This window comes from Mesoplodon densirostris, chromosome 11 (assembly GCF_025265405.1).
Source record: "Mesoplodon densirostris isolate mMesDen1 chromosome 11, mMesDen1 primary haplotype, whole genome shotgun sequence".
Classification (NCBI taxonomy): Eukaryota; Metazoa; Chordata; class Mammalia; order Artiodactyla; family Ziphiidae; genus Mesoplodon; species Mesoplodon densirostris.
In genome coordinates this window covers 105,644,094-105,660,294 of record NC_082671.1, presented here as the reverse complement: position 1 = coordinate 105,660,294, position 16,201 = coordinate 105,644,094, and the positions used below count along the sequence as shown (strand labels likewise).

The following is a 16,201-nucleotide window of genomic DNA, read 5'->3' as shown; positions in this document are numbered from 1 at the left end:
ATTCTCAGAAATGTCAAGAAAATATTTTGCTCAGTCTTACTTCAAGAGGAAGTGAATAGAGATCACAAAAGCCCTTTGACATTAAAGTGAAAGGCTGTTGTTACATAATATAACCCAATTAATTAGGATCTGCTTAATTTGGAATCTGTAACAGAGAAGATATGAAATGTGTTTTGCTGCTTTGTAACTTGTTGTAAAAAACCCATCTATTTAAAATGAATACAATAAAAATGAAGAGAGGCTAAAATTCATCCCTGGAGTTAAAACTGTGTGGCAAATGGAGGTACCACTTACTTAAATATAGTGCAGCCCCTACCTTGACAACAGTAGCACGTGTATCCAAGGAATCTTGTGGATGGCACTATACAGCAGTTTATTCAACTTAAACTGAAGGAAGACACACCTTTATTATTAACAAGCTGAAGCTGAAGCTTAAGTGGAAAAATGGTTGCAAGTTTTCGTGGTCCCCAGATTAGAAAGTCCTTTAGCTAGGGTTTTTGGTTTTTTTGTTTGTTTGTTTGTTTGTTTTGGTTAAACTCTAAGAACACTGACTTGTTCAATGGTAGCCATGCAAAGGTTAAATGGAAAAAAAAAAAGTTTAAATGGACTATAGATTGAATGTTGTCATTCTAAGGCAACTTTTGCTCCTGTACCAAATCCACTGGAAACTAAATATGTATCAGAATATGTCATGGAGAAATTCAAATATCAAAGGGTACAAAAATTAATAATTAAAATGCATTTCCTGAATTGGAAAACACAACTTATTACTTTTAGAGACAATGCATAAGACTTGTTCAAGTTAAAAATGACTAGGGAGCTGAATTCTAAGGTTTTCTCAGCCTTGCTTACTGATAGCGTTTGGCTGCTTTGCTTCTATACTAAGATTTTAGCAAGCCTATAACAACACTTAAATTTTTTTTTGTTGTTGTTGGTGTGCTTCCATCATAGATAACTGATAGCTTATAACATTCAGGTTAGAGGTCAAATCTGAGCTGAGGCCTTATTACACATCCAAGGAAAATTACTCTTTGAATAACACATGGTACAACCTTCTAGTCCTAATAGGGAAGGAAGAGTTCAGATACGGACATTTACACTTTGAAAGTGACCAGACTGTACATGATTTTCACTTGCTCTGAAATGACACCATAAATGCAATTTAGAGATTTATTTTTTCATCATACCACAAAAAAACTTAGCAATAAATTCTAACATGTTTAGGTGTTTTAAAGAGGAGAAACTATTCTTTTTTGTTTAGCTATTCAAAAGCTTTTTATAGCATCTCCAATATATGGAGAGTGTTAGGGAATATATAACACGTTTCCTGTGTGTCTCTAATAAAAGAAAGCTTTCGACGTACTATACTGACTTCTTCCTTAGTTCCTTATAACTGCAGCATCATAATTAAAAAATGAACTGAATAAGGTAACTCAATGCAAATTCAATCTGGTATTAGAAGTAAGCTGCAAACAAGACTAAATCAGATATGTGAGGTTTTTTTAAAACAGGATTAAACAGTGTTTCAAGTCACCTAGAATCAATTCTCATAGGACACTATTGTAGAAATGATGATACTGAGTTAAGAAAACATTTTTCTTATGGAAAAAATCACAAGTCAGAGCTTGCCACTTACGTTATCCAAGATAAGTTTGGTGATTATCCTGTAAATGAACATCGACTTTTGTGTAGACGCCAATATTTCCAATCTCTGAGAAACAGTTCTGGTGTCTGGAATGGCCAATTGCAGAATTACGGCAAATATCTTCTAGCGAAGTGGTTGCTTCTCTGACAAAGAAATTGCTTCACATCTGAGTTTTACCACACTACTTTCTAAGACCAGCTTTGACACAGTAGAGGAAAAGAAAAAAAAAACCCAAACTCAAAACCCTATACTGTATATTTATTGTTACTGGCTAACCCACAAGGTGGCACTAAAGAGAAAAGTGACAAAATGAAGATCACAAGCAACTTCTATAGTAAATCAATTCTATTATGAGAATTAAACCTATTTCATGACATGATCATCCAAATTGTAATACGCTAGTAACTCAAAACATTCCTATTCACATTCGTTGCTTTTTTCCTACAGACTGTTTTGGAGTAAAAAAAAGTTTCATTTAATCAAGCAGCCAATTATATTTTCAAAAAACTTAGTAGTTTGAATATTTTTGTGTAGTTCTTTTGTAGGGAATTTTTTTTTCCAGATTCAGACTTCACAACAATTGTATGGTTATAAATTATGACCATTTTTAAAATGTTTTGTATAGTGCCTAGCACTTAACATAAGTGTTAAAAAAGACTGATTTAACACTATAATATTTATAGTAAAATGATATATTTAGACTTTTAACAAGCATACCTTCTTTTATTGTGCTTCACAGATACTGCGTTTTTACAAATTGAAGGTTTGTGGCAACCCTGAGTCTATCGGTGCCATGTTTCCAAAAGCATTTGCTTATTTTGTGCCTCTGTGTCACATTTTGCTAATTCTCACAATATTTCAAACTTTTTCATTATTATGATATTTTTATGGTGATCTGTGATCAGTGATATTTGATGTTACTGCTGCAAAAAATTACGACTCACTGAAGGCTCAGATGATGGTTAGCAATTTTTAGCGATAAAATATTTTTAAAGTATGTATTTTTGTAGACATAATGCTATTGCACACTTAATATACTACAGTTGAGTGTAAACATAAGTTTTATATGCACTGGGAGACCAAAAAATTTGTGTGATTTGCTATATTGTGATATTTGCTCTTTTTCGGTAGTCTGGAAGCGAAACTGCAGTATCTCTGAGGTATGCTTGTTTTTGTAGTAATAGCATATAAATAATTTTTTTAAACCACCAAGAATAAGGCATTTTAGCGAAAGTCTAATTGTTCGAATTCCAAAAATAATTCCTAGATCCCCAAATACATATTTCACCTAACTTTCGAGGCACCTGGAGAATACTTCCTGGATGTGAATGGGGAAATGTCCTCAGAAAACCATGTACAGAGAAAGAAAAAAATGGTATGGCATTGGTGTAGCCTTAGTATACAATGCAAAAAGTAAAGAGGCATGGAGGATCCTTAGTTGTAGTGCCATGTGGTGGAAAGAACTGGGTCTTCTCTAGCAAGCACTTCTGGTTATGAGCAAGAAGGAGGTATGGATCCCAGAAGAGGCTATTCTTCAGTTCATGATTAAGAGATAATGTTATTCATGCACAGGCCTAAAACTTAAAAGGAAATACTATGATGTGGGTTGTTTTTTCCCCTTGGTTTCAAAGTAGGAATTCAATGAGTTGAAAAACAATGCAATTTTAATTTTTACAATTATTGTGTAATATACATACTATATAGCTCGTGAAATATTTTCTAAGATGTACTTCTTACTCAGAAATGAGTGCATCTTTGACTAGAATAATGACTATTAAAACTATATATTACATATTTTATATTATTAAAAATAAAAAATACTGTAGGTCAAGATCAGCTTTCAAAAACTCATGTACAGGTACATGACCTCAAGATTAGTGACATTTCATTATCTAAAAGAGAAAAACTTCACCCTATTTATCTTTATTTCTTTATCAACCCATTTACAATGATCATTTGCCACTCAAATTTTAAAAAACTATTGTAATTACCTCATTTAATGAATTAATTTTATTTTTATTTCATTCTTAAATGGAGATTTAATTGACACATAACATTGTATGTTTAAGGTGTACAGTGTGTTGATTTGATACATTTATATATCGTAATATGATTACCACTGTAGCATTAGCTAACAGCTCTGTCACATCACATAATTAGTTTATCTTGTGAGAACATTTAAGATCTAGTCTCTTAGCACCTTTGTGGTATATAATACACTATGTAATTACCTCACTTAAAGAGCTGTACACATTTATATATCAAACTAATGTCTATTTGTGTATGTTTAGTAATGCAGGTTTTAAGAGGTAATATGTTTTATTATTAAATGGAAGAAGGTGAATAAATGAGTGGAAAAGGGGAAAAAATTGGATTAGAAGATACATATGGAAGAAATAGAGCAGGATACTTTATGTCTTTATGTGACTTTAGTAACTATATAAGTGTACATTTGAAGCAGATACTTTTCATGGTTTGAAAGAGGTGAGGCACTATTCTAATCATGCAAGTTTGAATTGTCACATAAGCCTGGGTCAAAGATACATTTATTAATGCCTTCAAGACGTAAGATTTCTAAGGCATATAAACTGCTTGTTCTGCAGAATGAAAATAAACTACAGTCAACCTCAACTACTTCGTTCTCAATCAAGGATGAATAATGCTCTCCTTTTTTCTTTCTATCATTACTTTATAAAATTATATTATTCTGCTCAGGGTTATACTACCTTTTCTCTACACATTTCATCTAATTTCTCTATACATTTCTCTGTACATTTCATCTAATAAACACTCACATAGCACTTATGTGCCAGGCACTGTACCCTCCAATGATGGGGGGAACCACAACTGTTTGATTCAGTGCTATACCTCCAGCACTCTGCCTGGAACTGACTTCATAATTTATGCAGCAAATATCAATTATGCAGTTGGATAGTTTACATCTGGTTTACCTTTCAGGAAGTACTATGGCATAATGGTTAAGTGTACAGATGATGGAGTCTGGAATTCTGGCTCTACTAATTAAATGACTTTGGACAGGGTATTTCATCTCTCTGAGCCTATGCTTCCTCATTTGTCAAATGGGGGAAATAACAGCATTGACCTGATGGGGTTATTTTCATGATTAAATAAGATGACATAAAGTGCTTAGACAAATACTTGGTGCAAGGTAAGCCCTTGAAAAATTTTAGTTACTGTTGTTGTTATTATTATTATTTTCTTCCTGCCATATATATCTAGAAACATGGATTTGAACAACTTAAATGCATGGCAAAAACTATATTGGGTGTATATACTATTTCTATTTCTTGAGCTACTAGACAGATTGACTAGTTCAACAGAAACATCTCTGGAAAGTTACCCAGTTTCTATTCTGATTTTAGGATTTGGTTTATGTTATGTTTGTAGGTTTCATGAATAAACTGTAAACATTTCCATCATGCATTCTTTGCCTTTTTATGAAGCTTTCTTACTGAGATCATAAACCAAAAAGCCCACAGTGAACACCGAAGAGTTTTAACCTAACATTAGAACCCCCAAATAACAATACAACTTTTTTGAGATCCTAATTCTCTCCTCTCTGGATATAACATTTAATTATAGAACTGGGAATAGTACTATGGATATTTAATTATGCTTTTCCTTATATTTGCCATCTAGAGAGGCCCTTTTTATGTTGTAATACTTGTTCTGTTTTAGCATGATTATGAGACTTTACTAGGCCTAATAACATGTAGTAATACATTAATAGGTTAGGGAATGTTTTCCCTTTAAAACAACTTTATAATTTCACAGATTTTTATGTGAGGAAAGAAGACATAATCACATTTAGATATGATATCAATTCAGATTAATCTTTTTAAATAAACAGAAGTCAGATAACTAACAGTTAAATCAAGGTATTAATTGTAGTTAGCAAACTGTAGACATTATGGAATTGCACTGTCTCAATTATGGCTAATTTTAAACAGTCCTCCTCTTTACATCATTAAGATCTTGAGGAAGGTTCTATCTAGAAGGGTATTTCTTTTTTTTTTTTTTTTTCGGTACGCGGGCCTCTCACTGTTGCGGCCTCTCCCGTTGCGGAGCACAGGCTCCGGACGCGCAGGCCCAGCGGCCATGGCTCACGGGCCCAGCCGCACCGCGGCATGTGGGATCTTCCCGGACGGGGGCACAAACCCGTGTCCCCTGCATCGGCAGGAGGACTCTCAACCACTGCGCCACCAGGGAAGCCCTAGAAGGGTATTTCTTAATGTTACTCTGTAACAATGTCAACAGATGCAGTGGTCAAATGGTATGAAATTTTGAAATTATGTATTATAAAGTATTAGAAGTATGCAATATTGTGAGTTTCCCCAAATTAAAAATTTCATCAAGTTATTACCATCTCAAATTTCGAACTGCTTTTAGTGTCACAGGGCAGTACCACTTTAGCTGGTGAACAGAGATTCCCACCATTCACTGTCAGCATTGGTCTCCGATTGTGTGGGGTCTTCAGGGACACTTCCCTCTCATAAAATAGATCAGTCCTGTTTCCCCTGCCAGAGTAGCAGGGGCTGTTTTCTTTTCTCCATATGCTTTTGCTAGTACAGGGTATTTTTACAAAGTCTCTTTACCCATTAAACTTCGAGTTTTGAATTGATTTTTTTTGGCTTCTCAATGGAGAATATTAATTTAAAATCCCTGAGAGCATAAAGAGACTGTTGTATTAGCTTTGGAATTTCTTTTACAGAATTTGAGAACTGGAAGAGATCTCAGAGGTTACCTAGTCTATTTAACTTCTGTACATGAACCCATCAAGAAACTGAGTCAGGTAAGTAGGTTAGGATAATGTTGGGAGGTGAGGGCAGATTTGTATCTAGTTCTTTCTCTTGAGCCAAGCTGTTTCTGAAAGTGAAGTGCTAATCACACTTGAAGGGGCTGAGTATAAGAGGACACTTCAGTTGTGTCTCTAGCTACAAACCAGTGGGAAGAGAAAAAAAGCAGTTCAAGTGTAAACAATCAGAGTAAAGCCTCTGAAGCCAGCACATCCACTGAAAATAGTTCAGTTTGATTAGTCATAGGACTTAGGTGTAGATTTAATTAGTAACTTCTGTTTGGCTTTATGGATATTAAACATTCAGACTCTTTTCACTTTTACAAGCATCTAAATCAAATATGGCCACAAAATGGCTTTAAAGACATTTATTAGCTAAAGAAATAATCATAAATTCTCCCAATAATAAACGTGTTTCTGAGAGTAGCATCAAGCACTTTGGAAAGTCTTACTCCCCTGCATGGCTCTAGCATTGACCAAGTCAGAGTCTCTCCAATTTAATCGTCTACACACTGAAGGCAACTTCTTTATAGGAATACTAGTGAATCATCTCTTTAAGACTTTTGTTAGGTACACCATGTGAAATTTTCCCTTTTTTTTGTTTTGGTTTGAGGAGGGTAGAATAGACATTTGCTAAAAAATAAAATTAACAAGTTATTATACCAAAGTACTTGCTTCTTAGAGGTACGTTATGTACTTTCAGAAATTAAGAAAAGCTCACTGGGACCCTTCTTTAACATTGATATGAGAGGAAGAAATATTTACCCACTTGACCTTGATATTGAGTTTATTGGCTAAAGTTGCATTTTAGGGGAATCAGTGTTTTAATAAGTTGTGTTCACTCCAGGTTAATAAGCTTGTGTCCACTCCACTTAGGTCTCAAAAATAACCCATCCACTAATTTAATCATAGACGGTAGAGACTTTACTAATTGGTAAATATATTTTAATTCTGAAATTTTGGAGAGTTGCCATGTAGAAATTTTCAAAAGTACATGGATAAAATACAAAGAAGAACAGAAAAAGCCTTCTTTGAATCTTTTCTTGACTAATATCATTTTACAGAAAGGTCTTAAAGATCCTTTAGTGGGTAACCTCTTCATTTAGGTACTGGTTCTCAGACTTCTGGGGGTTGGTTCCAGATCCCTCTTATAATGCAAGTGAGTTGAATCCATGGACTTTAGATCAATAATCCTGAACTGCTGGATTAGTACCCTAAGGTCAGAGAAGTTTGGTGAGCTGCTAAGAGTCACACAGCTCTTTTTGCCTGCCTATATTGTTTCCTGATTCTGTGAAAACAAACTAACAAACCTCGACTCCTCAACTCTTAAAATTCATACAGGCAGATACATATGGGCAGCAAGAGCACAGAGATTTAAAAACAGAGCATAAAAAAGTAACTTGAACAGAATGTGGCATTTCCCTTGGTCTGTTGCTAACGGCCCACATACAACATGCTTAAGAAAAAAAAAAAAAAAAAAAAAAAACACCCTGGCACTTTGTTTTATCATCATTTAAAAATGATTCAGGGTTGGGCCTCCCTGGTGGCGCAAGTGGTTGAGAGTCCGCCTGCCGATGCAGGGGATACGGGTTCGTGCCCCGGTCTGGGAGGATCCCATATGCCGCGGAGCGGCTGGGCCCGTGAGCCATGGCCGCTGAGCCTGCGCGTCCGGAGCCTGTGCTCCGCGACGGGGGAGGCCACAACAGTGAGAGGCCCGCATACCGCAAAAGGAAAAAAAAAAAAAAATGATTCAGGGTTTATGCCCAGGAGTGGGATTGCTGGGTCATATGGTAGTTCTATTTTTAGTTTTTTAAGGAACCTCCATACTGTTCTCCATAGTGAGAGAACTATAGCTGTATAGCTGTATCAATTTACATCCCCACCAACAGTGCAGGAGGGTTCCCTTTTCTCCAAAAGACGCAGATGTAGAGAACAGACTTGAGGGCACAGGGGGAAGGGGAAGCTGGGATGAAGTGAGAGAGTAGCATTGACATATGTGCACTACCAAATGTAAAATGGATGGCTAGTGGGAAGCTGCTGCATAGCATAATGAGATCAACTCGCTGCTTTGTGATGACCTAGAGGGATGGGATAGGGAGGGTGGGAAGGAGGCTTAAGAGGGAGGAGATATGGGGATATATATATATATATATATACACACACACACACACACATACAGATACACATATAGCCGATTCACTTTGTTGTACAGCAGAAACTAACGCAACATTGTAAAGCATTTACGCTCCAATAAAGATAGGGGGAAAAAATGATTCAAATGGACATTTAGAATGTATGGCATTGGGAATGTATCCCATCTAGGGGTAGATGGTAAAGAGCTTCACTGAACATAGGGCTGTGTTTTCAGTAGTTTTCGGGCTGAAGTTGATGCATATTTTGGGCTCTTTGGTCATGCTTTTAAAGCCAAACACAATACCTTAATGTATATTTTCAGGACTTCAAAGCCGGTGGCATTAAACATTCCTTTTTGTAAGAAAATAATTAGGGACATGATTTTCTTTTAATGCCTTCAGGATTTGAAGACGTGAAAGAAATGTGTAAAAAGGAATTACTTCATTCTCTTTTTATTCTGCATTTTTAAAAATGGACTCTGAAGCCCATCACATTTTGTTTCATTAAAAACTAGAGACTCCTGCCTGTGAGCTGTTACCTTTGGAGTGGCTGTTTTCTGAATATTGTTCCAACTAGAGTTCTTCAGCCAAATTCTATAGGCTGGATATCCCATATACTCATACATACTCTGCACTATATTTAAAGCTTCTACAAACTTAGACAAGAATCCGTAACCAGCCAATGGTATATGAATCTGTTTTGATGATCCTGCTGTCAGTGGACACTTCCTATTGATAACTGTTCTAAAAAAGTTTAAACAATTTTCATGATAACACTGAAAACAGCAAAAAAAAAAAAAAAGTAATTGTGGCTAGGTGAAGTGAAAAACTGACCAATCACAGAATATACTTGTTCACTGTTCTCATTCTAAAGTAATGGGGCTCATGTCCTCAGCTTTTCTCAGTCTCAAGTTTGTGGTCCCGAATATTACACTTTAGGTATTAGATTTTAATCATTTCCTCAATCTAAAAACAGGAATTTTTCGATGGGAAAAACTCGTCTCTTTTCTTTAGCCTTGACTTCCGGAGGTTTCTAATGTTTCCTTGCTAACCCTTATTTTAATACTGCACACCTGGACACAGCACACAGTATAATATACGTAGTCAGGCTTTGGAGAATTTATTTCAATTACATACAATCCTCCAAATCCTCTGGCGAGCTTGGTGTGAAACCTGAGACAGCTACGTCTCCCCAGCCGGATCTTCCTTTGCTTCTTGGCGTCAATAGCCAAAGGCTCCAACGATGCCTCCGGGGAAGCGCGGTGGGGCTAAAGAGTCCGCAAGAGGGGTGACTGCGGGGCTTGTTGCGCTGACGATTTACAGGGTACTTCTTGCACGCGGCTCAGCTACCCGCTCTGTGGTTGTGTGTGTCTGGTGTGACAGAGCGGAGAAAAGCTCTCTCATCTCCCAGCGCCTGCCTCTGCCGCTCAGCCGCTCCCCTCCCTCCCGTCTTCCCAGTCTCCTCGCGCTTTCTCGCTCGCTCCTTTGCCTTTCTCGGGGAGTTTCAGTCCCTGAATGCAGCCAGAGTAGCTCTGGCAATCTAGACCCGGAACCTGTGTGTACACGCTCACGCACACACGCGCGCACACACGCACACTCACTCGCACACACGCACTCAGGTTCTCCCCACGGGGACACATAGCAAACCCGGAGCTTCATCTACCTGAAGGGGATGGCCCGGCCGGACACTTCCTGCTCACTTGTCATCTCCGCAGGTCAGAGCAACGTCGGAACTAGCGAGGCTCGCTGTCCGCTGTGCAACCTCACGCTGTATGCCGCCACCTCTGCTTAAAGTGTCCAGGCTGGAGGAGAAGGCTTCTCCAGGTCAGATTTCCGGCGCAGCTCTGCGGCCCTGGGACTTCACTGGGCTGGTTCACCCCGGTCTCTTCCTCCCGGCCATCCTCTCGTCCCCGCCTGCGGGGTGCATGGCTCGGGCGCCTCCGCTGCTGCTGCCGTCGCCACTGCTGCTGCGAGCACATCCCACCCAGAGGACTGAACGCCGCCGCTGGAGTGGGGAGAGAAAACGGCAGCCCTAACTTCCTTCTCCATCGCTCCCTGTACTTGCCAGCCGAGGACCCGCGGGAAGGCTCCCGCGGAAAGGCTCCCGCGGAAAGCCAGGCGAAAGCTCTGCGTAGGGGACTGCGAGCTAGAAGCCGCAGGCGCACAGGGGCGGGGGCAGCATGTGCCCCTGAGCCCGGCGCCCGCCGGAGAAGTAGCGCGCGTTGGGGCGAGCGAGACGCTTTCCAAGTTGGGCGCGTCCCAGAGCTCGCCGCCCCGCGCCTCCGCCGCCTGTGTCCGGAGAGAGGCGGGGCTGATGGGAGGCGCCGAGGTTGCTGTCGCCTACGGCCAGAGCCCGTCTTAAAAGAAGCCGGGCCAGTCTCCCCAGGGTCCCAGCTGGCGTCGCGCCCTCCGCCCGCGTGCGCTCTCTGATGCCTGAACTGGCGGTGGCCCGGGTGGGCCGCCCGCGGGGGGTGCCGGAGGGGGCGGGGGAGGAGCAGGGGGCGGTGTGATGGCCCTGGACGGCGAGCGGGGGGAACAAGAGGAGGAGAAGAAAAAGAAGAAGAAGAAAAAGAAGAGGAAGAAGAAGAAGGAGGAGGCGGCGGCGGCGGGGGCTAAGAAGAGCAGCTCACCCTTCGCGGCCACGATGGGGGAGAACGACGCCGCGCTGCGGGCCGGCGGCAGGGGCCTCTCGGACCCGTGGGCGGACTCCATGGGGGTACGACCCCGCACCACCGAGCGCCACATCACTGTGCACAGGCGGCTAGTGCTGGCCTTCGCCGTGTCCATCGTGGCGCTGCTCGCCGTCACCATGCTCGCAGTGCTGCTCAGCTTGCGCTTCGACGAGTGTGGGGCGAGGTTACCGCCCGGCGCCGACGGCGGCCCCGCCGGCTTCCCAGCGCGCGGCGGCAACGAAAGCCTTCCGGGTTCGGCCCGGCGCAACCACCATGCTGGCGGAGACTCCTCGCAGCCCGGGGCAGGCGGGGAGGCCAACCCTGAGACCCCTTCCGCCCGGCCGCCGTCGGAAGAGGAGCGGGAGCAGTGGCAGCCGTGGACTCAACTGCGCCTGTCGGGCCACCTCAAGCCGCTGCACTACAATCTGATGCTCACCGCCTTCATGGAGAACTTCACCTTCTCCGGGGAGGTCAACGTGGAGATCGCGTGCCGGAACGCCACTCGCTACGTCGTGCTGCACGCCTCCCGTGTGGCGGTCGAGAAGGTGCAGGTGGCCGAGGACCGGGTAGCCGGGGCGGTCCCGGTGGCGGGCTTTTTCCTCTACCCGCCAACCCAGGTCTTGGTGGTGGTGCTGAATAGGACCCTGGACGCGCAGAGGAATTACAATCTGAAGATCATCTACAACGCCTTGATCGAGAACGAGCTCCTGGGCTTCTTCCGCAGCTCCTACGTGCTCCACGGGGAGAGAAGGTACGGAGGGAGGCGGTGCCCGGCGCCGCCCCACCCAGCCAGGCTGTTTGAAACCGCCGGACAGCCGGCCACCCAGGGACCGGGCTAGCTTCGGATACCCGGGAAGCGAGGGATGGGGGAAGGAAGCGAAGGTGAGGTATGGCCATCACCCAGAACTCTCGGGGTCTCCCAGGTGCCTGGGCTCTCCCTGCGGCCAACTCCACAAACTCAGTCACCAGTGCCAAATGCCACTCCTCCTCTAGGCTGGGACCCCCTGCCCCGTCAAAGTTCCTTAGCCAGCCTGGGGCACACAGCAATTTTTTTTTTTTTTTTTAAGGGTAGTGTGTAGTCTGAGCGACGTCGGGCCAGGGTGACCTCAAAAGCCTGCCTAGTTACCATCGAGGGAAAATTCGTGAGCCCCAGAGGCCAGGGCAGCAGCGCATCCCGGTTAGATGTCAGGACAGGGCAGGCAGGGCAAGATGCTCCCCTCCCCCACCATGCCCGTTTCTGGAAGGCGCAGAGTATTGGATAGGCTCTGGCTCCATGAAGTTTTACAAAACTGGAAGTGGAGATTCGGGGCAGTCAAAGCCAGTCACAATGACAGAGTAAGGGTGCGGGGGTGGGCTGGTGGTGGTGCTGGCGGCTGCCATGGTCACTGCCAGCGAGAAATGTTCTTGCCGGTTCTGCCAGCTCTCTCCTAACACAGAGTGACTCCAGTTTGTTCACGAGTTACTGCCTCTGGAAATGGCTCCAGCGGTGAAAGGGGGAAAGCTAACCGTCAGTCTCAAATGCCTTGTTAGTGAGTGCCTTTGATGCTTTTTAGATTTGAGCAGTATTCTGTTTCTTCTTCTTCTTCTTTTTTTTTTTTTTTTGAGAGGCTATGGGACTCTCCATCGCTTGTTTAGAGCTTAGACTTCAGAGTCCAACAGAACTGGGTTCAAATCTCAGCTGCAGCTCTACTTGTGGTGAAGGCTTGAGGAAGCTGATTAAGCTAAGTCACCAATTCCTGACAGTAACAGCCTCTAGTGCTTAATGAGCATCCTGTATTAACTCAATCTCACAAGAACCCCATGAGATAGATGCTATCAACACTCCCTACTGTACAGATGGGGAAATGGAGGCCCCAAGAAGTCGAGTAACTTGTAACATCGTGAGCCAGAAAAGCAGGTTTTAGACTCAGGCAGTTTGGATGCAGAACCTATACTTTTAGTTTTAACTTGGGGAAATAATAATAATATCCGCATAGGATTGTTGCAGGTGTCCACGAGTAAATGCATTGAAAAGCACGTAACTCTGTACTTGGCACATAGAGTGCCCACTCATGTTATTAGTGTCCTGTGGTATGAGCTCACAAGCATGTTGTTGAATGAATAAACAAGTGATTCTTGCTTTTTTGCCCTAGCCCATTGCATTTAAAATAACTTTGATTAATTAAGTGGCTGTAGGGCCAGGGAATAACCAAAATGAACTTAAAAATGAAATCAACAACCTTAGGAGTGGAGGCAGGTTGGAGATTAGTAATGATGCCACTGGCAGAGCCTCCCCTGTTCTCAAGAGAGTCTCACAACAGCAGAAAACTTGGGATCAGAGCAGTCCAGGGCTCCTGAGGTCAGCAGGTTTGGCAGTGGAGAGCTGGGACTCAAACTTTGGTTTTCTGATCCCTGGACCAGGGCTCATGATGTCTGGAAGCTCTCAGAAGAAGCTGATATAGTATAAGAGGCTAGAGAAATTTCAGTGTGTTATAAGAGAACACAAAAGTGTTAGTATTTATAGAGTCCTGTGGTGTAGCCTCATCTAAATAAATTGTCCAATGCTTTAGTGGTTGTATGATAATTAAAGTCTCCTATAAGTGAATGTATAAATGATTCACTTTCAAACTCCTAATTTAATTAATTTAAACCCCCTCCCACCAATTTCTCTGACATATTCTAAAGAATACAGATTAAAAGGATTAAAAAGAAAATCCACGATCATATCACATTTTGGGGAAAAGCATAGAAGGCACATTTGCATGTTATGTCAAATTGTCAATAGTGGGAGTTGCATATCCTACTGATAAATCTTGCTGTGGTGAAATAAATACTTCCAGAAAGTCCTGTTCTTTGAGCCATGCCAAAATATATTTGGTGGAACTGAGCTTGTTGTGGTCAGTGCTTTCAAACGAACAGGACTCTTAAAAAGACCAGATGTTCCTGCTTGACCCATAACTGATTTATTGTACCCTAGTGCATATTTGTATTCAAACTCTCTCGTTCAGTTTTCCCCAAAGATGGTTGAGAGTTTAACCTAGTGCACATGTGGCTAAACTCTGCATCCCAATAGTTGTGCAGGATTTGCTGTTTCTGGAGATCCCAGGATGATTTTATTTCTAAACAGCCTCTTAGAGAAAGTACTTATTCCTCTTTTTTCCTCTTCATTACAAAAGGACATAAATGCAAACTCTAAATTTTCATTTGATTAGTGATTACTTGTCTTGGTCTTTAGTTAGTCAGAATTTTTGCCAATTTATCAGATAATTTCTGGAATGAAAATAAATATTTAATCTGGCAATGGGGAGTCACAGTGAGCAACCTGAAATATTTAAAAAGATCAGTACTACCATTCAGTCTACCTTACTTAGTCTATGTGGAAACAACTTGTTAATAATCAATCTGATTCTTTGACTCACTCCTCAGAGGTCTGAGAGATGTAATTTGGGTCAGGCAGGAAAATTAGACTTCACTATGTGCTGTATGCCTTTGACCCTTTGAAGGTTCCCTGGTTTTGTTCTACAGGGAAGACTTACCTCTCCTGGTTCCCATATTACAATAAGGGTTGGAAGACAAGCTCCCGGTTAGAACCCAAGGCTTCTCCACTTGAGGCACATCTTTTATTCTCAGTTAGTCATTTGGCTAAAGGGAGATTCACCACTTGTTGAATATTGCAAATAAATTCTCTTAAATTTGAAATGCTTACACACAGCAGTAAATTACCTCTGTTAGGCAGAATATATACTCCCTTTTCCCTCAGGTAGGTGGGCAGCAGGCAGATGCGGAGGGTGTGTATTCACGCCATAATATCCTATAGTAGAATATGCTTGCTTAGAATTAGGCAAAGTCTTCATTTACCTGAAGTAATTGCCACTTTGGGGCAGCCAGATGGCGAGCATACCCGTGTTCAAAGTAGGGTACCTTAATTTAGCTCCAGATGGCGGGATTGAAAGAGGAAATTTACCCAAAGTAAATGAACATTTTATTCACTTTCAAAAGGGAGACTGTTTTTCTGTGACAAACTTTGGGTCTGTGACATGCCACAGTGACAGAAGACAGGATGAAAAAAGGAGGTCTTTTTCTGTCAAGGGTTATTTAGAGAGAAACCATGATCTCCAAGTAAAATGAGAAGATAAAATTGTGGTTCTCAAAGAGAATTGCCAAAAACTCCTTTGCAAAAATCTTGTGGAGAGCATAGAGGATTATATGGGTAGTCATTGATCATTTGTGGTATTAGCATACATGGTTTGGTACCTTGTACTTTTTCTGGAGTGAATTAATAATCATAGTATTTAATAAAAACAAGAAAGCCACCATGTTGTTTTATGTTGAAAGCAGCCCCATTTCTTCACTTACTCTGCTGAGGAGATATCTTTACATGAGCAAGTTGGAGTAAATGGCTTTTTGCCCCTCTAAAGAGGGCTCGGAACTGAAAAATCTGGGAGAATGGTTTGTTTCTTTGAAAACTTTTTATATGATTCCTTAATGGACTTAGCTCATTGTTTTCTTGTCACTGCACATATAACCATATGTCCAAACTGAGTCCAGTGTTGGATTTTGGTCACAATTCAAAATGCCACCAGTAAACTAAATCTAGAAACTATTGGGGGAAAGAAAGTTTTGACCATTTAATAATCACTTATTCAGGGAGGAAAATCCATACAATTGGTGTTTGTCTTGCTGTGCTTTTGATCACCTTGGATAGTAATACAGTATACCTTATTTATGAAAGAGTTAACTTAATTTGCCTGTGTTTTTATTTATTCAAAACAACTCTAAACGGCCTATATGCTCTGGATCTCTTTCAAGCAAAGGTAGACCTGTGACTGGTTTCCCTGTGTTGGATTTGCATAATGTTTGTTTCCTCAAATCAGTTTTGGCCACCGTGTATGTGGCTGGGCTTGAGACAACAGAACAGGGCAACAGTTTAGGTTTGCTTGAGGAGGATGATGACATG

General features: G+C 41.6%; 1 protein-coding gene across 1 annotated transcript in view; it reads left to right on the top strand.

Annotated features, from left to right (window-relative positions):
* The first annotated feature begins 11,102 nt into the window (after positions 1-11,102).
* The window catches only part of TRHDE (thyrotropin releasing hormone degrading enzyme), a 405,203-nt gene continuing 400,104 nt past the window's right edge, over positions 11,103-16,201 (top strand). Inside the window, exon 1 of the mRNA XM_060113303.1 lies at positions 11,103-12,016. Coding sequence (XP_059969286.1) covers positions 11,103-12,016 — 914 coding nt within the window. The remainder of the gene's footprint in view (positions 12,017-16,201) is intronic.